Raw genomic sequence first — 22641 nt, 5'->3', positions numbered from 1 at the left:
GTATTGTTTTGAGATCATATTTGGCTTGAATTCATAATATAGATTCATTTTTTACTCATGCAATATGTTTTATGTCAGTTAATGCAGAAAAGACACTGGAGCCTAGACAAGAAAATGTCATCTTCACTGCCTAAAGTTAGATAAGGGTAAGCTCAAACCCTCCACACCCTGCGGCTCAGATAGTGTAGTATATCGTTGAGTAGTTTCAGATGGTTTTGTCGGTTATCTCATCATCATAATTTGTATTTATGTGCTGACCTCATGCAGCTGTTACCGGGTGATTAGTGATCTGTAGGTCAGATATGTACAAGAAAAAGTCCCAAAGCTCTAAATAGACACAAACACATTACCAGTGTGGTACAAGATTACAGTATATTTCATTTTTAATGTTTGTGTGATTTGATTTGTATGTTATATTATGGTCTGGGTGAAATATTGATTCTGATTGGCTGCTGGGTATCAATTAGATCCTGATATGAACTGTATGTTCACCGATCTAAATTAATGTGATATAGCCTGTATCTAAAATGAGTGGCACTGGCATCAGCTGGCTGCAGAAACCTCAATGTTAGAAATTAATTAATTTCATTAAATGAAAAAAAAAAAAGTGAATATATTATCTACAACACTGATTGTTATCCTTCAGTGCATCATCCTCTGAGCGCCACAGGATGGCGCCTGTGACACAAGCTGGCTAAAGTGTTCAATGTTAAGTAACGAAAAAGGTGTGTAAACTGAGTCTGTGCCAACAGTACACATGGACTATCATTTGTTAGTGAAAATATTAATGTTGATCTCTCACAGTTGTTCAGTGTGTTTCATAAAGTTTTGTGACTTGGTTTCAGCAGTGAGGACTCTGTAGATATTCATACAAACACAATATGTAAAATATTTAACCTTTAATGATTTCACTGTATTGATCATTTACATTCATGCTGTATATACTGTGTGTGTGTGTGTGCGTGTGTGTGTGTATGTGTGTGTGTGTGTGTGTGTGTGTGTGTGTGTGTGTGTGAAGGATGGTTGTAATGGGTGTAACTATTACAGTGGCTGCATACATTTGTTGATTACAACTCATTGTTTTAAGTCTCAGTGAAAATAAATCTTGACAAGATGTGTTTTGTCTTTTTATGACTTGAATTATTTCACACAGGTTTTATTCTGAAAGCAGAGAAATTTAACTTGTAACTCAGTAACTCACTAATTCAGCATAGATTCCTTAAATTGCATGAAAATGCATCACACTTTACTTTTTTATTTTTTTTAAAAAAAGTAAGATAAAAAATCAAATTGCGAATATAAAATTTGGTCAAAATAATAAGCAAATTGATCATATAGAACTGTGAACACAGATTTCTGTCATATTCAGTGAATCCAAACAATACATTGTTTCAATACAGTGCAAAGTTTTGTCAGTTTCCTCCATAGTTGTTTGGTATGTAAGCAAGACCAAAATAAATGCACCAGCTTTTCTTTCAACTCTCCACAAAAGGTCCAACTCACATGAATGTCCTTCTTCAGTTTCTGCAAATAGTGTTTAGTTGGATAAAACATGTGAAGCATTTTAAAGGATATCTCTGTGATTTTGTTTGCTTGCTTAAAGGATAACTACCGTTTTTTACAACCTCGACCTTATTTCTAGCATAAAATATGATCATTTACTCACCCAGATAACTTTGGTGTCATTTGAAGTCGTTCGGACGAAATTAGATCCAGTGTAGCGCCGGTATATCCATATAATGCGAGTGATGGGGCACCGACACACAGCCTCTATATAACGCATTATCTGCCACAAAACTAGTTCATTTCACCAATATTTTGTCATGATACGCTAGTGCTATTCCCCTCTAAGTCCGGGCTCATCTGTTATCAACAGCCGGGGTCAAACTAGCAGTAGCAGCTACAGGTAAACAAGCCAGCTGTCGCGGGTGCAGCTCAGAGATGACATCTTCCAGGTCAGAGGTAGTAGGTCAACCTACAGACCCCGGATGTTGATAACAGACAAGCCCGGACTCAGAGGGGAATAGGACTAGCGTATCGTAACAAAATATTGGTGAAATGAACTAGTTTCGTGGCAGATAATGCTCATAGAGGCTGCGCTTCAGTGCCCGGATCACTCGCATTATATGGATATACGCGGCGCTCCACTGGATCTAATTTCGTCCGAACGACACCAAATGACACCAAAGTTATCGGGGTGAGTAAATGATCGTATTTTATGCTAGAAATAAGATCCAGGTTGTAAAAAACGGTAGTTATCCTTTAACACTTTACGTGACAGGTAACTGGTGTAAACGGGCTTGAGCTGAGATACATGAAACGTGGGATGCACAGGTAGGGATGCTGGCATTTTGATTCGGATGGCAGTGGGGTTGATGATCTTATCCACTTCAAATGGACCAACAAAATGTGGAGCCAGCTTGTGGGATTCCACCTGAAGAGGGAGGTCACGGGAGGAAAGCCAAACCCTTTGTCCCGGTTGGTATGGGGGCGGCAGACGGTGATGATCCGCCAAACACTGACTTCGCTGAGTGGAACAGGTAAGGGCATCATGGGCAGACCTCCATACCTCCTTGCAGCGGGTGACATAAGCCTGGATAGAGGGGACAGCGACCTCGCTCTCCTGAGCAGAGAGAAGAGGCAGTAGAAAGCCATAGGTGGCCAAGGAAAAGGGTCATTCCTGTTGCTGAGCTGGTGAGTGAATTATGGGAATAGTTCCCCCAAGGATGAAGGGCTGTGACACAACGAAGGGCGGTCTCCAGGTACTGGTTGGACTCTCTCAGTCTTTCCATTAGATTGTGGATGATAACCCGAAGTGAGAGTGGAAGAAGCACCAAACGCCTTACAAAAAGCCTGCCAGACCTGGGATGTGAACTGGGGTCCGCGATCCAAGACATTGTTAGAGGGAATCCCATGGAGCCAGAAAACATTGTGGGTGAGAAGGTCGGCGGTCTCAGATGCAGATGGGAGCTTGAGCAGGGGAATGAAGTGAACCATCTTGGAGAAGCGATCCACTATAGTGAGAATTGAGGTCTGTCCATCAGAAAGCGGAAGACCAGTCACAAAATCCACAGCAATATGGGACCGGGGATGACTGGGAACAGGCAGGGGTCTGAATGTATTGTCCTGAAGACGATGAGATGTCTTGCTCTGGGAACACACCACACAGGCCACCACAAACTCATTCATGTCCTTCGACTGGCTAGGCCACCAGAAGTGCTGGCAAAGGAATTGAAGTGTCCACTGGGCTCCACGATGACAGATGAACCTGGATGAGTTGCCCCACTGTAACACCTGGGACCGGACCTCCTCTGGCACAAACAGGCGGTTAGGTGGACCCGTACCAGGATCAGGCTGACTGCGTAGGGCCTCCCACACTATGGTCTCAATCTCCCAGGTAGCAGCTCCAATGATCCAGGGAATGGGCACGATAGGCTCGAGGTTAGCTGGGAGTGTGTCTGGGGAGGAGAGCAGAGAAAGAGCATCTTGTTTTCCATTTGGGAAGCCGGGTCGGTAAGAGTGAGTGTAGTTGAAACAGCTAAGGAATAAGGACCAGCGAGCCTGGCGGGAGTTGAGCCTTCTGGCAGAGCTCAGGTAAGAGAGGTTCTTGTGGTCAGTCCAAATGAGAAAAGGGTACCTTCCAGCCAGTGTCGCCACTCTTGGAGAGCCAACCCACTGCCAAAAGCTCTTGGTTTCCTACATCATAATTTCTCTCCGCCAGAGAGTGGTATCAGGAGAAAAAAGCACAGGGATGAAGCTTGTGTGTAGTTAAATTACGCTGGGAGAGTATGGCCCCATCGCCGGAATCCGAGGCGTCCCGGTCGGGATGCTGAAGGACGGAGGCGTGTGTGAATAACCCCTTCAACCTCTGGAAGGCAGCGTTGGCTCCGGGAGACCAGGTGAAAGGGGAGGCGATAGAAGTCAGTGAATGAGGGGAGCTGTGACTGGGCTGTAATCCCGGATGAACAGTCGGTAGAAGTTGGCGAACCCCAGGAAACATTGCAACTGCTTACGGGAGGAAGGTGTGGGCCACTCCTGCACTGCCCAGATCTTAACCAAGGAAGCTGACCTCAGCTGAGTGGAATTCACACTTCTCTGGTTTAACAAGCAGTTTGTTCTCTAGGAGTCTCTTGAGCACCAACCTCACCTGCTCGATGTGTTCGTCAAGGTTCCTGGAGAGGATCAATATGTCGTCCAAGTAGACGAAAACAAAATGGTTAAGCATGTCGCAGAGAATGTCGTTAATAAGGGCTTAAAAATCCACTGGGGCGACTCTCTCTCAAGGCGTGACAGGTTGTACAGGTGGCTGGAGGGGAGAGGCACTCCAGGTAGCAGATCGATGGCACAGTCATACAGGTGGTGAGGTGGCAGAGACAGAGCTAGTTCTTCACAAAACACTTGAGCCAGGTCATGGTATACTGGCGGCACTAGAGGCAAATCTGGCAGCTTAGGAGGGATGGAAACAGATATCTTGACAGATGTAGCGGCGCAATGGACACAGTGGGAGTGGTAAAAGGTGCTCCAGCTGGAAATGGAGGCTGGAGACCAGTCTATGTGGGGGTTGTGAAGCCTAAGCCAGGGGAGACCCAGTACAACTGGGGAAGAGGGTGAGGGGATGACACGAACAGCTGGAGACACTCTCTCTGAAGTTAAACCGAATACATTCTAACAGAATACACACCCGTTATTGAGATGAACATCTTATTCATATTTCTTAATATCTTCCTCTTGATATTTCTCCTAATTGTGAAATTTAACGAAGGTGTAACTGAATGAAATGAGTTACATCAGTTTATTTACTTGCTCTACACACTGACACATTGAGTCTATCTGCTGCAGTTGAATAGTAGTGGCCCAAGAGTCAAACCCTGGGGGACTCCTTCTCCCAGATTAATGATCACTGCAAAACAGCATCGCCATGTCCACGAAAACTAGTGAGGATTGTTCCAGATAATCATAATCACTTTACTTTCAATAATATTAAAGGTCACAGTGTAATCCAACATCAAGGCTAATTGTTAACCATAATAAGTATTTAAATACGTCATGAAACTGATGAATCTAGAAATCATCATCATCATCAGTGAATCTAGAGAAATGCTTGATATATTGACTGTGAAAGACATTCACATTAAGGATAATTGCATTAGTTCACTGATGAACCCAATTTAAAACCTCTCATCTCTCCACAAGAACCAAACTACTTGTAATAGAACACACTATATTTTACTTGTTGACATTTTATATCTACTTTTCACTTGAATCAAACCTGCATGTGATCAAGAAGTTAAAATGTTATTAATATAATATGTGCTACGAAAGAAGATGCAAGATGCTGCGGTGAGTCTCGTCTCATCTGCATTCTGATGAGCTGAAGACTTTCTCACTCACAGTGTGTGAACAGGAAGTGTGAAGCCCCTCTTATTTCTGCAGTATTTTAGTTGTGTGAAACAAAGTCTGTTTGCTTTTATCACAAAGTCTGAGCGGGGACGTCTGTTACTGGGTCTGTTGCTGTTCTGCTGACATTCACAAATTCTTCTCTGTTTTAGCTGCAGGATCGTTTGGTAAGGTCAAATGTTACTGCTTTTTATATTTAAACTTTATAATATCAAAAACGTACTCACTTTGAATTAATATTCAAACTGTTTTCAGAGCAACTCTGCAGATATTATTCATCACTACACACACAACACTTGGTGGCAAGTTCCTGGTTTGAATGTTTGACTTTGAGGTTGAAACAACATGAATGATTTGTTTAAAGATGTTTTGATTAAAATATTGAAAAGTACTTTTTTCTTTCAAATCCAAGTGATGAGTGTCATTTCAGTCCTGTGTGTGAATATGGTGACAGCCAACATGTGGCTGAGCCTCTTCTTTCTCTCAGGTGAGCTGTTTGTTCTCTCACTTTTATTTGGAGACATTACTTGAATCATTGGAGTGTTTGTGTCACTGGGTTTGGTCACCACCGGGAGTCAGGCTTGTGTGGGATTAAGTGGAGATTGTTATCTGCTTCTTGTAAACCGATAAAATGACCATTAACAGACTGTACAATGAAAACAGACATAATGTAAAATATTACTGCTGAAGTATATTTTGTATTTCTCTGAATGAAGATTGTTTGAAACATTTTGTTCATCATGACTCTGGTTTACAGGTGCTTTGGCTGCTTGTACCAGGAATTCAGGCCTCTTCATTACGGCACCAAAGAAGATGGAAGCACTGAGTGGATCTTGTTTGCAAATCCCATGTAACTTTAGACCTAAACCAGAGCAAGAGTTTGACAGCAGCAGAGAAATCTTTGGAGTGTGGTTTAAAAGTAATCCATACCAACAAAACAATGTGATTTTCCACAGTAAGAACAAAGATAACATCTATCCAATGAAGATAACTGGAAACCTGAGTGAGAAAAACTGCACCACTTTATTTTACAGTTTAATCACAAGTTACACAAACACATACTACTTCAGAATTGAGAATAGACTATTTGAGGCAACGGCTATTTGTGACCCTCTTCAAATAACAGTTGAAGGTAAGAGAGTTTTGTTTCTTACAGTCAGTCTATAATGTTATTGTTCAGAATAAAAAAACTTTCTTCACTTTGCAGTGAATTTAAGTTTTGATTGAATTTGACATCAAAGTTACTAAAAGCAGAGCAAACTTTTATTTTTACTTTATGTAGTTTCAATAAAGAAGTATGAGATTCTGTGTCAGCTGTGTTTGGTAATGTGTTTTTGTCATTTCTAAATTATTTTCAATGTAACATATGTGTTTGATTTGAACCCACAGATTCTCCTCGTTGCCCCAGAATTGAGATCTCAGGTGATCTGAAGGAGAAGGAGTCTGTCACTATAACCTGCTCAGCTTTCACTCCCTGTCCACACTCTCCTCCTAAACTCACCTGGAATCTCCAACAAGACTCTCACAACAAAACAGAGGAAAACACAGATGGGACCTTTACAACTAAAATCCAGGAGACCATCACTCTGTCAGACCAACATGATGGATACAGCATCAGCTGTTCTGCCACATATCCTGTGAATGAAGGAAAAGACGTCAAGAAAGCAAAGAGGAGGAAGACTCTCAGTGTTTCATGTAAGACAACCAGAGTTTGTTATTGGATCCTGTCAGCACATGATCAAAATAAAGGATCTTATTCAGGCTCTGATGTTACTCTCATATCTCACATCTCTGTCACATTTTCCTCAGATGCTCCTAAAGACACCTCAGTGTCCATCAGTGCATCAGCAGGTAGCTGGGTGAACCTGACCTGCTCCAGCAGAGCCAAGCCTCCCGTCAGCAGCTTCACCTGGTTCAGGAACAGTAAAGATGGACCAATGAATGTAGCTGAAGGACACTTTTACAGCTTTAATGCAACATGTGGAGGAGATTATTACTGTGTGGCCACAAATGATCTCGTTAACCAGACGTCATCACAGATCCGTTTGAATGTTGCAGGTAAATGTAGAACTGAACTGAATCTGCTCATTTTAATTCATGCTTGTTTCTTCTTTCCTGCTTCTGCATTGCTTCTTTGTTTGTTTGTTAATTTGTTTAATACCCTGTACTGAATTTTTATGAAATGATTGTAGAGTAATAAACTTCTACTTGGAGAGAAAAGAAGTGCTCAGCATCTCGTGGTGGCTGGAGAGCATTTATTGTTGAATAAAGTTTGTTCTGTTAATGAAATTCAGCTTTGTGAGAAGTCAGTCATGGAAAGATGCTCTGAAAACATTTCAGTTGAGTCAGTTTGACTCTCAGTGTTTCATGTTTGACATTTTATTTTGGTTAACCCTTGTGTTGTCCTCTGTGGTCATTTTGACCCCAAATTAAATTTTTGCTCTCAAAAAATGTTTTTTATTTATTAAATGGTATGAAAATAATGTTCCAAATTCCAAAACGAAGGGAAAAATTTGTGGTAATGGGTTGGACTGAAGTAAGACTGAACATGTAACACAGAATTGATTGACCATTTATACTATATGCTTTAAATAACAGTCAAACCAGACGGGGTCATTTTTGACCCCAGAGGAAAAAGATGTATGGCAATAGCGAGGACATTACGAGGGTTTTAATGAAGTGCAGAAGGTCGTGTTTTATGATGTGCAAGTTTACATTTGAGGTTAACAGAAGGAATTAAAGTTCAGGATGTTTTAGAGCCGTAACATTTTCCATTAAGGAGAAGGTGACCATGCTGTCTTGTTACAGAGTTTGGGCTTTCTGTCTACGTTACAGTGAAGATCCTGGGAGTCATAATGCTCTACAGTACAATCGTCATCTTTGAGTGGTGAGACCAACTTTTCTATGATGTGATCATTTCCAGCTACAGACTTATTGTTCTCTTTAAAATGTTTCACTTGTATTCATGTTTATTTATTCCATCTCCTTTTCTTTCAGCTGGTTCAGATCAAGATGCTGCAACAAACCAGTGAAGGTAAGCTACTAGATGAGGACAGGTACATTATTCTGTCAACAGTAAACTGTCTTCATTTCATTAAGGAGAGCTAATCTCACTTTATATTAGACTTTGATTTACCAAGACAAGCTCAAGGTGCTGCTGGCATTTCTCTTTCAGCTGCATTAAACTCACTGCAGAGCACCAACACCTCTCTCTCTCTCTCTCTCTCTGTCTGTCTGTCTTTCTCTCTCTCTCTCTCTCTCTCTCTCTGTGTGTCTCTCTCTCAGGACACAGATGAAGCAGACTGTGTCAACAGAGTGGTTGAGATCCAAGCGTCATGAAGGAGAAGAGGAAGATGACATGACTGTTCACCATTTTAAAGATCCTCAAACGTCTTTAAAGTTAACTGTCTTTTTGAAGGACAGAATTTTTCATGAGGTTTTCACACCGCTCATATTGTTGAAAATGACGTTGGAGCCGTTGTTGTTCATATATAGGCTATATCTATGTGCAACCTTTTAAATCTGCTAATTGGAAATATAATATCAACAGGTCATGAAAATATAATTTATAATGTAGACCTAAATGTAGCTTAAAAATAGATTAATTAGGTACAAATTGTTTCTATTCACTGTCTTTATAATTAAACATGTACACAGAACACTTTTTACAGGTGTGTGCTGCAAAAAGTGAACAAATCTCTCCTGTTTTTCAAATCTTACTTCTGATGTGCATTTATTTGTTTGGTTGTATTTTGAAAAAACCACAACAGGTTTGTCACCTGATCCAAAAGAAGGAGCCTCACCAGCTGCAGTGATAATTGTCTCAGTCTTTATCCACTGCATGTCACTGTCCTTTCAATAATTATTTGATTTATTTTTCTATTGTAATATATATGGCTGATAAAGTGAGAATGCTAAAGGGGAGTGGTGGGTTGTGAACTGTTAAAGTCGTGAAGAAAGCTGAGAACTGAGAGTAAACAGGGAAGTTGATTTGCTGATTCTGTCAACACGTCCTCCACCCAGCTCTCTGCAGCAAAATGTCTTCATCATGTGCTCCACAACTGTACAGTAACAGCTGCTGGGTTTTTCTTCACTTTTTTAGTGGCTGTATGTGAACGGATTGTAACATGAATAATGAGACCTTCTCTGTCTCTCTCTGTTGTCTATACAAGCTAGTGAGTGATTTGTTTAAGTTGTTTAATGCCAGCTAACAGCAGCTAACGGTAGTTTAGAAATGGAGTCCGCTAACATAACCTAAGGACCGGCTTCCAGCACAACACAAAAGTTCTGCAGAGCCGCTTTAACTTGTATTATTATAGATTTCCTACAGAGGAAACAGCTGTTTGTTGTGTGATGAATGAGTCTTTGGTGATATGATCTTACTCTGGGGGAGTTTCTCACATATTTGTCTAATAAAACAGTCTGTCTGTACTGATGGTCTCACATCATTCTCCTTTGTTATTACAAAATGGTTCCACATGAACTAAACACTCATAACTACATGTGATCAATATATGAATTGAATATTTGTTAAACATGTCACTATTTTTGTTAACTTAACATGAACTACAAGAAGATGATACATACAGGCTCCAGTGAGGCCTGTGATCAAGTCATATTTAAAAATAACTACTTTGCACTCTGATAAGCTGATGACTTCCTCACCCAGATGGTGTGAAGAGGAAGGATGCAGACTTCTCATATTTCTGCACCTTTATCTTCGTATGTTTGCTTTTACATGACAAAGTCTGAGGAGAGACGTCTGTTACTGGGTCTGCTGCAGTGCTGCTGAGATTCACTGATCTTTTTATCTTAAAACCAATTGTTTCTCGGTTTAATCTGGAGGATCGCTTGGTAAGATCAAATGTTACTGCTTTTTATGTTTGAACTTTCTAACTCAGGTTTTTATTTAGCTGCTTTTTATGAAAATACGTGATTTTTTTTATTTGGTGGGTTTTAGTTTAACAAAAATGAGACTCAAAGAAAAAAAACTGATTTACCTTTAATTCATATTAAATTGTTTTCAGTTCAACTCTGCACATGTGTTATCTGTTTGATTAAAAGATGTTTTGGTTGAATTATTGAAAAGTAAAAAATGTTTTACCCAGGTGATGAGTGTCATGTCAGTCCTGTGTGTGAATATGGTGACAGTCAACATGTTGCTGAGTGTCTTCTTTGTTTCAGGTGAGCTGTTTGTTCTCTCACTTTTATTTGGAGACATTCATTGTTTACAGTTTAGACTTCAGTGAAATGTTTTATACTGACATTGTTAACAGCATACATCATACTGTTGCTTTGTTTATTATTAACTTTCCACATAATGTTAATCGTGAGTCTGGTTTACAGGTGTTTTGGCTGCTTGTCCTGATTATTCAGCCCTCTTCATAACTGCACCAAAGAAGATGGAAGCACTGAGTGGATCTTGTTTGCAAATCCCATGTAACTTTACACCTAAACCTAAACCAGAACAAGAGTTTAACAGCAGCAGAGAAATCTTTGGAGTGTGGTTTAAGAATGACCCCAAGTTTAAAGATTATCCAAACAATGTGATTTTCAACAGTAGTGGGACAAATAACATCTATCCAATGAAGATAACTGGAGACCTGAGAGAGAAAAACTGCACCACTTTATTTTCCAGTTTAATCACAAGTTACACAAACACATACTACTTCAGAATTGAGAACGACCCAATGAAAGCAACAGCTATTTGTGATCCTCTTCTAATAGCAGTTGAAGGTAAGAGAGTTTTGTTTCTGTCAGTCAGTCTATAATGTTATTGTTCAGAATAAAAAGGGAAATCAGTTACACTTGAATACATTTTAATTCTGTTGTGTCAGTACAGTTTGACATTAAATGTTCACATTATGGAGGAAATTGTGTGATTGTAAGATTCTGTTTCAGCTTTGGCATTTAAAAACACAAATATCTGAATTTAACATGATTTCTTTGATTCTTTGTGTGTTTGATTTGAACCCACAGATTCTCCTCGTCGCCCCAGAATTGAGATCTCAGGTGATCTGAAGGAGAAGGAGTCTGTCACTATAACCTGCTCAGCTTTCACTCCCTGTCCACACTCCCCTCCTAAACTCACCTGGAATCTCCAACAAGACTCTCACAACAAAACAGAGGAAAACACAGATGGGACCTTTACAACTAAAATCCAGGAGACCATCACTCTGTCAGACCAACATGATGGATACAACATCAGCTGTTCTGCCACATATCCTGTGAATGAAGGACAAGATGTCAAGACAGCAGAGGAGACAAAGACTCTCAGTGTTTCATGTAAGACAACCAGAGTTTGTTATTGGATCCTGTCAGCACATGATACAAATAAAGGATCTTATTCAGGCTCTGATGTTACTCTCATATCTCACATCTCTGTCACATTTTCCTCAGATGCTCCTAAAGACACCTCAGTGTCCATCAGTGCATCAGCAGGTAGCTGGGTGAACCTGACCTGCTCCAGCAGAGCCAAGCCTCCCGTCAGCAGCTTCACCTGGTTCAGGAACAGTAAAGATGGACCAATGAATGTATCTGAAGGACACTTTTACAGCTTTAATGTGACAGATGGAGGAGATTATTACTGTGTGGCCACAAATGATCTCGGGAGTCAGATGTCATTGTGGATGAATAGTTCAGGTAAATGTAGAACTGAACTGAATCTGCTCATTTTTATTTAAAAAAAATCTTTTTTTCATCTTTTCTGCTTCTGGATGGCTGGTTTGTTTTAGTATCCTAAAAATCACCTTTTTACTGCTTTTTTATGAAATGATTGTAGAGTAATAAACTTCTACTTGGAGAGGAAAGATCTGCTCAGCATCTCGTGGTGGCTGGAGAGCATTTATTGTTGAATACAGTTTGTTCTGTTAATGAAATTCAGCTTTGTGAGAACTCAGTCATGGAAAGATGCTCTGAAAACATTTCAGCTGATTCAGTTTGACTCTCAGTGTTTCATGTTAGACATTTTATTTTGGTTAATGAAGTGCAGAAGGTCGTGTTTTATGATGTGCAAGTTTAAATTTGAGGTTAACAGAAGGAATTAAAGTTCAGGATGTTTTAGAGCCGTAACATTTTCCATTAAGGAGAAGGTGACCATGCTGTCTTGTTACAGAGTTTGGGCTTTCTGTCTACGTTACAGTGAAGATCCTGGGAGTCATAATGTTCTGCAGTACAATCGTCATCTTTCAGTGGTGAGACCAACTTTTCTATGATGTGATCATTTCCAGCTACAGACTTATTGTTCTCTTTAAAATGTTTCACTTGTATTCATGTTTATTTATTCCATCTCCTTTTCTTTCAGCTGGTTCAGATCAAGATGCTGCAACAAACCAGTGAAAGTAAGCTACTAGATGAGGACAGGTTCATTATTCTGTCAACAGTAAACTGTCTTCATTTCATTAAGGAGAGCTAATCTCACTTTATATTAGACTTTGATTTACCAAGACAAGCTCAAGGTGCTGCTGGCATTTCTCTTTCAGCTGCATTAAACTCACTGCAGAGCACCAACACCTCTCTCTCTCTCTCTCTCTCTCTCTCTCTCTCTCTCTCTCTCTGTCGGAGTGCATGCTGAGTGGACGGTGAGAGTTGGTGCGCATTTCATCAGCGAGTGTGTGTTTCTATCTTTTGTATGTTTGTGTGCTAGATTTATTACATTTTGTGCTGTAGTTTAAAGCGGTAGAGGAGTGGTATCAACCGGCCTCGGCTGGAAGTTATTCCCACTCATGGAGTCTGAGGCGTAGGGCTGGACAAGCTCACACGCCGAGACGGAGTTTAACTCTCTCCGACTGTTCATTGCTCTGTGGAGGATTGTAATAATCATCTATCTGTGTTTTATTTGTTTCTCATTTTTGCGTCCTTACCAATATCAGTTTTGTACAGCCAGGAGGAATACTTCCTCTCTGACAGCCAAGTTGGGTCGAACCCTGTCAACCTATGGTGACTGGACTTGTGCTGCTTGTCGGGGGGAGAGGGTGAAGCAGGTGGGCTGCTGCTTTGCTCCATGGATGCGGAAGTGAAGAAAGTGTCTCTTCAGAGTGAGTGTCTGCAGTCAGGTGAGAGTGAAGATGATGAGGAGAGTGATGTGGAGTCTGTAGCTTCCTCACAGACGTGGGCTCACAACAGGAGTGGTTACTCTTTAATGAGTATAAACAAGATCCTGCAGAACACCAAGGGAGCCAGAAATGTTGAAGTTGAGGAAGTGTTCCCTGATCTACAGCTCTTCCTTGATTCAGTGAAGGCTTTTGGGAGAAGTCCTGGAGCTCTGGGGGAGAAAGCTTTCACTGACCATGAGACTTACCGTCTACTGGTTCAAAAGGTCAAAAAGCAGTTAGATGATGATGAATAAGTCAAATAGATATTCCTTCTGTTCCCTGCTTTGTTCACTTGTTTTTGGTTTACAACTTTTTTTCTATGCTATGGGGGACATACGAATATAGGCAGCTTGGATTTAAATGGAGCAAGAGATGATGGGAAAAGAGCTTCTCTTTTCAAGCTGTGTTCTCTCAAAAAGCTGGATGCTATTTTGGTACAAGAGACACAGTACTTCTGATAACGAGACTGACTGGAGGACAGAGTGGACTGGTGAAACCTTTTTAAGTCACAAAACCAGTGACAGTTGTGGGGTTGGAATTCTTTTTTTTTCCAGAAACTTTATTCCTCAGTCTGTAGAATCTGAAGAAGTTATTAAAGGCCGTCTGTATAAAGTAAGAGCAGTGAGTGAAAATGTAAAGATGGTGTTTATTAATATTTATGCTCCGGTTGTGGGAGTGGAGAGAGTAGTGTTTCTAGATGTTTTAAATTAAGTAATTGAGAAATGTAATAATAAGGAATATGTATTTATCGGTGGAGATTTTAGGGGCGGCTGTAGCTCAGTGGGTAGAGCAGCAGGCTGGCGACCAGAAGGTCGCTGGCTCGAAAACCCCGGCTCCCCTGGGCGGAACTGAGCTACAGGCCGAAGTATCCTTGAGCAAGATACTGAACCCCGACATTGCTCCTGGCGTGCAGTTGGCACCCTGTGGGGCAGCCTCTGCCGTCAGAAGGGCCCTGCGATGAGCTGGCGACCATCCAGGGATATACCCTAGCCTCCGCCCATTAGAATACTGGGATTGGCTCCAGCAACTCGCAACCCCCCCTCCTTGAACCGACACCTTACCGTGGTGGAGGGGTTTGAGCACCTGAATGATCCTAGCAGCTATGTTGTCCGGGGCTTAATGCCCCTGGTAGGGTCTCCCAAGGCAAACAGGTCCTAGGTGACATGAGCGTTTCCAAAGAGCGTTTCCAAAGCCCCCTATGGAAGATTCAAGATCAAGGAAGTGTACATCGCCCGGAAGGGCGTCACCGGGGCCCCACCCTGGAGCCAGGCCCAGGGTTGGGGCTCGCAGGCGAGCGCCTGGTGGCCGGGTCTCTGCCCACGGGACCTGGCCGGGCACAGCCCGAAGGAACGACATGGGCCCACCCTCCAGTAGGCTCACCACCCGCAGGAGGGTTCAGAAGGGGTAGGTGCGGTGTGATCTGGGTGGCCGTCCTGGGCGGGGGCCCCGGCGACCCAATCCACGGACGGTGACACTAGCCATGGGGACATGGAATGTCACCTCGCTGGGGGGGAAAGAGCCTGAGCTAGTGTGGGTTAGTTAGTTACCGACTAGAGATAGTCGGGCTCACCTCCACGCACAGTCTGGGCTCTGGAACCCAACTCCTTGAAAGGGGCTGGACTCTGGAGTTGCTCGCGGCGAGAGGCGTCGAGCTGGTGTGGGCTTGCTCATAGCTCCCCAGCTCGGCCGCCATGTGGTGGAGTTCTCCCCAGTGAACGAGAGGGTCGTTTCCCTGCCCCTTCGGGTCGGGGATAAGTCTCTCACTGTTGTTTTGGCCTACGGGCCAAACGGCAGTGCAGAGTACCCGGACTTCTTGGAGTCCCTGGGAGGGGTACTGGAAAGTGCTCCAACCAGGGACTCCATTGTTCTCCTGGGGGACTTCAACGCTCACGTGGGCAGCGACAGTGTTACCTGGAGGGGCGTGATTGGGAGGAACGGCCTCCCCGATCTGAAACCGAGTGGTGTTCTGTTATTGGACTTCTGTGCTAGTCACAGTCTGTCCATAACGAACACCATGTTCAAGCATAAGGGTGTCCATCAGTGCACATGGCACCAGGACGCCCTAGGCAGGAGGTCAATGATCGACTTCGTGGTCGTGTCATCTGACCTCCGGCCGTATGTCTTGGACACTCGGGTGAAGAGAGGGGCTGAGCTGTCAACCGATCACCACCTGGTGGTGAGTTGGATCCGCTGGCGGGGGAGGAAGCTGGACAGACTTTGCAGACCCAAACGTGTTGTGAGGGTCTGCTGGGAACGTCTGGTGGAACCCTCTGTCGGAGAGGTCTTCAACTCCCACCTCCGGGAGAGCTTCGACCAGCTCCCGAGGGAGGCTGGGGACATTGAGTCCGAATGGACCTTGTTCTCCGCTTCCATTGTTGACGCGGCTGTTCGGAGCTGTGGCCGTAAGGTCTCCAGTGCCTGTCGTGGCGGCAATCCCCGAACCCGGTGGTGGACACCGGAAGTAAGGGATGCTGTCAAGCTGAAGAAGGAGTCCTATAGAGCCTGGTTGGCTCGGGGGACTCCTGAGGCAGCTGACGGCTACTGGCAGGCCAAGCGTGCTGCAGCGCGGGCGGTCGCTGAAGCTAAGGTTCGGGTCTGGGAAGAGTTCGGGGAGGCCATGAAGGAGGACTACCGGTCGGCCTGGAGGAAATTCTGGCAAACCATCCGGCGCCTCAGGAAGGGGAAGCAGCCCTCCACCAACACTGTTTACGGTGGAGGCGGGGAGCTGCTGACCTCGACTGGGGATATCGTCGGGCGGTGGAAGGAATACTTCGAGGATCTCCTCAATCCCAGTGACACGCCTTCCAAAGGGGAAGCAGAGGCTGGGGACTCGGGGGTTGATCCATTCATCACCCGGGCCGAAGTCACTGAGGTAGATAAGAAGCTCCCCGGTGGCAAAGCACCAGGGGTGGATGAGATCCGCCCTGAGTACCTCAAGTCTCTGGATGTTGTGGGGCTGTCTAGGCTGACACGTCTCTGCTCCCTCCGGGTCGGGGGAGAGTTTTTGCCTCAAGTGGAGGAGTTCAAGTATCTTGGGGTCTTGTTCACGAGTGAGGGAAGGATGGAGCGTGAGATTGACAGGCGGATCGGTGCGGCGGCCGCAGTAATGCGGTCGTTGTATCAGTCCGTCGTGGTGAAGAGAAAGCTGAGCCGAAAGGCGAAGCTCTCGATTTACCGGTCAATCTACGTTCCTACCCTCACCTATGGTCATGAACTTTGGGTCATGACCGAAAGAATAAGATCCCGGATACAAGCGGCCGAAATGAGCTTCCTTCGCAGGGTGGCGGGGCGCTCCCTTAGAGATAGGGTGAGGAGCTCCGTCACGCGGGGGGAGCTTGGAGTAGAGCCGCTGCTCCTCCACATCGAGAGGAGCCAGCTGAGGTGGCTTGGGCATCTATATCGGATGCCCCCGGGACGCCTCCCTCGGGAGGTGTTCCGGGCATGCCCCACCGGGGGGAGGAGACCCCGAGGAAGACCCAGGACACGCTGGGGTGACTACGTCGCCCGGCTGGCCTGGGAACGCCTTGGGATCCTCCCGGAAGAGCTGGAGGAAGTGTCCGGGGAGAGGGAAGTCTGGGTGTCCCTGCTCAGACAGCTGCCCCCGCGACCCGGCCCCGGATGAAGCGGGAGAGAATGGATGGATGGATGGAACTCGCAACCCCCCTGAACGGGGGGATATAGCGGCAACATCTCTCCGCGACCCACACAGGATTAAGCGGCAAAAGATAATGAGAGATGAGGTGGAGATTTTAACTGTACTGAGGACAGCAGGTTAGACAGGAACCATGCAGAGCCTCACGCTCGCACACATCTGCTTCAGCTCATGGAGGCTCAGGAGTTGTGTGATGTGTGGAGAGGCTTTCATAATAAACAGAGACAATACACCTGGACACATGCGAAAGATAACTCACTGTCTATGGCCAGGCTTGATGGTTTTTATTGCTTTAAACATCACTTTAATGTATTTAACAGTTGTTTTATCAGCCCTGTTGGCTTCTCTGATCACCCACCTGCTGGGTGTCTCAGCTCAGGGGGCTCTGGCTAGGTCCCGCTTTCAGAATGTAGCCCAGATGGATGTTTCATCACACTTCTTCTTTGGTCTGGAGCGTAAGAATGGACAGAAGAGGTTCATTCACAGTTTAACACTGGTCCGGTGCTGACTGATCACACTGCAATCCGCAAACATGCTGTCAACTTTTACAGTGACCTGTTTAAATGTGAGCACAAAGAAGGAGCAGGCAGTGTCTCAGAGCTTCTGTACTGGTCTTCCTCTGGTTGAGCAGCAGAGTAATGTAGAGTTGGAAGCAGCTCTCTCCTCTGATGAGCTCTATGCTGCTCTGCAGAGCATGCAGAGTGGGAGAGCTCCTGGAATAGACGGTCTACCTGTTGACTTTTATAAGTGTGACAGTTGAGGTTCCGGTCACTATGCCTCCAATTGATCATGTGCCCTGGCTACTTGGCCAAAGGGATGTCCCTTTGGCTGACTGGCAAGCACGCATGACTCTTACCCGGGAGGTGTGGGTTCAATCCCCGCCCGGGCCCTCTTCACCTTGCCACATTCTGGCGTTGTTGGCAGGATCCATGTAGCACTAGGGGTGGGTCCATGGATTCCTAATGTGTGGCAGCCTGCGCGGAAGCACAAGGACGTGCTTGTGAAAAGAGGGGGAGAGATGTGACAGTTGAGGTTCCGGTCACTATGCCTCCAATTGATCATGTGCCCTGGCTACTTGGCCAAAGGGACGTCCCTTTGGCCGACTGGCAAGCACGCATGACTCTTACCCGGGAGGTGTGGGTTCAATCCCCGTCCGGGCCCTCTTCACCTTGCCACATAAGTCTTTCTGGTCGGTGGTGGTGGGGGATCTGCTGGCAGTACTGAGTGACAGTCTCACCAGAGGAGGGCGGTCCTTACCTTACTGCCTAAGAAAGGTGACCTGCAGTTCATCAAAAACTGGAGGCCTGTGTGACTCCTCTGCTCTGATTATAAGCTCCTTTCTAGGTGTTGGCGTCCAGGCTGAGCAGAGTGATGGAACAAGTGATTTAGTGTGATCAGACCTACTGTGTAGCAGGTAGGCTGATTTCTGATAATAACATTTTGATTCGTCACTTTTTAGAGAGCTGTTTGGCCTCAAAGCTGGCATCATATCAGTTGATCAGGAAAAAGCTTTTGATCGTGTTAAGCAAGAATATTTATGGCTCACGTTGAGTTCCTTTGGTTTCAGTCCTGGTTTTATTGATAAAGTTAGGGTTTTATATTGTGACATTCAGAGCATCCTGAAAATTAATGGTGGTTTGAGCACCCCTTTTCAGGTTCAAAGGGGAATTAGACAAGGCTCTAAACTTAGAGCTGACCTTCAGGGGCTGACTATTCCAGGTTGTAATGCACCTTTAAAATTGTCAGCCTATGCAGATGATGTGGTCATCCAGGTGGACAGCCAGCAGGATATTGATGTGTTGGTAAGAGATGTCGTCCAGTTCGGCTCAATATCCTCATCCAAAGTCAACTGGGACAAAAGTGAAGCTCTCAGTGTTGGTGGACTGGAGAAGAAGCTCAGTTTGCCTGGGGGGTTGATTTGGAAGACGGGGGGGCTGAAATACTTAGGAGTGATCTTTTGTTTTTTCTTAATAACTGGGAGAATGTTCTCAAAAAAGTTAAAGGTTGTTTAGCAAGGTGGAGGTGGATTAAAACCAAAATGTCCTACAGAGGTCGAGTGCTCATCACTAACAATTTAGAATCGTTCACTTTATGGCATCGCCTGTCATGTGTTGACCCCTCACCTGACCTGCTGTCAAAGATCCAGGCTCTTCTTGTTGAATTCTTCTGGGACAGACTGCACTGGGTGCCTCAGAGTGTGCTGTATCTGCCGAGGAATGACAGAGGACAGGGCCTGATCCACCTGAGCAGCAGGGGGGCTACCTTCCGTTTCCAGTTCTTACAAAGGTTTCTGTGTGGTCCTGCTGAACAGACCTTTGTTTCTGATGGACTTAAAGCAGCCGAACATCAAGGTATTACCTTATTTTTATCGTGGACTGTTTAAGGTGTGGAGCTTGTTAAAGAAGAAGAGGCTGGGGCGACTACAACTCAGTGTACTGGCTGCTCCAAGAACCAGTAATCTATGGGACCCGTTTCAGTCCAGGCTGTCAGGTGGGGTCGACTCTGCACAGGCAGTTCCATGTGTCTAAAGTGGTGACTCTGGGACATGTAGTTCAGCTCGCAGGTGCAAACATGGACAATGCAGCTCCTCTTGCCTGCCGCTTACAGGTGAAATCAACTCAGGCTGTCTCTCTGTTGCTCAGAAAATGAAGAGAAGCTCTCACAGTTAGTGAGCAGACTTTGTTACAACAGTATTGTGACGGTTTTATTAAAACCTGACGAGAACGATGTTTTCCCTTCAGTGAGCATTTCCCCAGATTTCAAGGACTGTACAGGATTGTTCTTAAAAAGTGGCAGTTCCTCTGAGTTTTTCTTTTCAAGATGCAAATAGAAAATGAATGTATGAGACGTTTGTCAAAGTTTTGCAGAGGGATAAACTGAATGGTAGAACTGACACTCCATGGAGCGCTCACTTAGGCCTTATTGATGGTGTTGGACCTGAATAGAGAGCGCTGTATAAACCACCATTGATCAAAAGAGCTGCTGACCTGCAGTGGAGGGTTTTACACGGGATCGTGCTGCTGCTTCTGTTTACAATGTTGGAACACGTTTTCGGACCATTTGGGGAAGTTTTTTCGAAACGTGTTCATTCTGGGCTACAGGTACTCTCAGAAAAATAAAGACAAGTGACACCTTTTTAATTTCATTGTGGGGAGAGCAAAGATGGCTGTGTATCTGAGCAGAAGAAACAGAATGGAGAAAGCTGTAGATGATGATGCTTTTCTTGTGTTTGTTAAAATGTTAAAAGCCCGTTTAAAAATAGATTTTAAAGTATTGTTAAAATTCAAATTCTCCCTGTTTCTCTGTTGTTTCATCTCTACAGGAAGCAGAGACACAGACTATGTCGATAGAGTGATTCAGATTCAAGTACCATGAAGGAGAAGAATTCACTTTTAAAGGAATATTTCTGTTTTGTTCTTCTTTGCCTCAATGGTGTTTTCTTTGTATATAAAATATTGTATTCTTAATGAGAAATAAGCACAATTCGAAACACAACATGAAAGTGTGAAAGATTTTTTTTTTATGTCTCCTGCTTACAATGCTCACAATAAATCTTTTTAATGATCAAATGTGTTCTAACTGGTAACTACATCCAGGGCTGTCCTCAGTGTTTTTATGTCAAAATGTGGTGTTTGGAGTCCTCTTAAGATCAGTTTACCTTCTATAACTAAATACTATGATTTTATTATGATCTGATCTGTATTTTTAATAATGAAGAGATGAGGGTGCTTTTCACAAATTCCTCAAGTATCCTAGACTGATATAATAATTACAGTTATTCTAAATTATCACCTGTTTGTCAGGAATAGAATATTTGATCTGGAATAATTGGAGTATTGTTTCTGTATCAATCAGTGCTGTTTTTAAGTTGTTATGTTTCTCTGTTCTGCATGAATTACTTGAATAAAATATGAATTTCTGGCACTGAGTCTCTGTCTCAGCTCTGATTAGCAGTGAGTGTACGGCTGAATGTCTTTGCACAGCTACTGCTGACAATTTCTCACACCTACATTCATCGCTGGTGGCCATTATCACAAACAAGGAAGTACTGTGTCATGTAACGCTCCCAGACTAATAACTGTCATATCATTAATTAAAAAAATAAATATTGTGATTTGTATTAATCTTATAGAATCAGTCATATAGAGAAAGTCTTCTCTTTTGTATGTTCATTTAATGAAGTTATGAATAATCCCTCATTCATGTTACTATAATGAAGGAGTGCAGCCTGCAGTTTGTTCCCTGTTGTAATGTCTCCATCTTGTGGTTCAGGTCCGGTCCCTGTCTGTCTGTGTTGATGTGACCACACTGCTGAGAAACTAATCTCACCAGCTGCATTATTAACATTGTGAAGAGGACTGCTTCCTGGCCAGGCAACATGGTAAAGTGTATTTAATGTATGACTGACAATCACCCCCTACCTTCAATTTGTCTTCCTTCTTTCTTTCTTTCTTTCTTTCTTTACAGTATCAAGAGTTTAAAAAAAAATCGATAAAAATCTGTTTTACTTTGCTTTGAAATGACAAAAGTCAAAAGATTAAAAACATTCAAACAATTGGAAAAACGTTTAGTAAGCTAACTAACCTGCCATCTAGCTAAGCTAGTAAGCTAACAAACGTTTACCTTCCTATGTTAATGTCTGCCAGCTTACATTAGCACCTACTGTTAACTCGTGCTAACGTCTCCCACGTTAACAGCAGTTGCTAATGATATTATGGGATATATTATTCAGCGTTATATTACAGTTGACCGTATTTGTTGCTTTTATAATTAACCTGCATCCTCTTTCTCTCTGTGTGTGTGGGGGGCAGGTCAGCGTTTAGCAAAACATGGCAGAGGAAAGGAAATGGTGGACATGGGAACATTTTTGAGGGCTTCAAAGTACCTGTGATATTAAAATACTAGTTGATATGGTCTTCATAGAAAATGAAGGGCTAATGTTCAAATAACCTTTTAAATGAAGCTGATAGTCTCACCATGCAGTTGGAGTGTTTTTGGGGTACCTATATGTCCTCAAAGTGATTAATTTATATATATTTAAGCTACTGTTAATGGCTGTGTCTGTTACATACATCTATATGCTATGGATATTATTGTTGTCCCCTCCATAAAATACTCTGTTTGTGGTCCCCCATTGTAATTGCTAAATCATTATCAGCTCTATGTTAGTTTGTCATTATGAGTGAACGTTTTCACAAACTATCTTTAAAGCTTGATCTTGATCTTGGCTTTGACCGGCCCTTGGTGTATTTTTGCAGTCGTATTCTGTTTTACATGATTTGGAGTACGGGGTGGTTTTTAATGAAGAACAATCAATTCGACAAAACATAATCTAATATTATGTTGTCAAATTATGTAAAACTGTTGTGTACATGGAGGAGGAATATGAAGACTCCTCGCTGCGTCTTTTTGTTCGTACCTGGAAGCACTGAATTCTCCAGGCGGTGTCTTTTACGAAACAGTGAAGTTGTGGAAAAGACTGAACAGGACACAGAGATG

The 22641-nt window shown here is 43.5% G+C and overlaps 2 protein-coding genes across 2 annotated transcripts; both read left to right on the top strand.

The window, feature by feature from the left end:
• Window positions 1–5856: 5856 nt before the first annotated feature.
• On the top strand, window positions 5857–8746 carry LOC311249827 (myelin-associated glycoprotein-like; the record flags this gene model as incomplete). The annotated part of the gene is made up of 7 exons (XM_084341143.1): window positions 5857–5884; window positions 6155–6529; window positions 6787–7092; window positions 7207–7455; window positions 8206–8284; window positions 8395–8431; window positions 8683–8746. The coding sequence occupies 7 exons, from the start codon at window positions 5857–5859 to the stop codon at window positions 8734–8736; spliced, it is 1128 nt and encodes a 375-aa protein (XP_084197269.1). The 3' UTR covers window positions 8737–8746.
• A 1807-nt stretch (window positions 8747–10553) lies between these two features.
• On the top strand, window positions 10554–14962 carry LOC311249826 (sialic acid-binding Ig-like lectin 14; the record flags this gene model as incomplete). The annotated part of the gene is made up of 6 exons (XM_084341142.1): window positions 10554–10581; window positions 10744–11133; window positions 11377–11682; window positions 11797–12039; window positions 13269–13335; window positions 14623–14962. The coding sequence occupies 6 exons, from the start codon at window positions 10554–10556 to the stop codon at window positions 14960–14962; spliced, it is 1374 nt and encodes a 457-aa protein (XP_084197268.1).
• Window positions 14963–22641: the final 7679 nt, after the last annotated feature.

The sequence above is a fragment of the Pagrus pagrus genome (assembly GCF_965226575.1).
Source record: "Pagrus pagrus genome assembly, chromosome: 20".
Lineage (NCBI taxonomy): Eukaryota > Metazoa > Chordata > Actinopteri > Spariformes > Sparidae > Pagrus > Pagrus pagrus.
The sequence above is the reverse complement of the archived record's forward strand: the minus strand, read 5'-3'. Positions and strand labels throughout refer to the sequence as shown.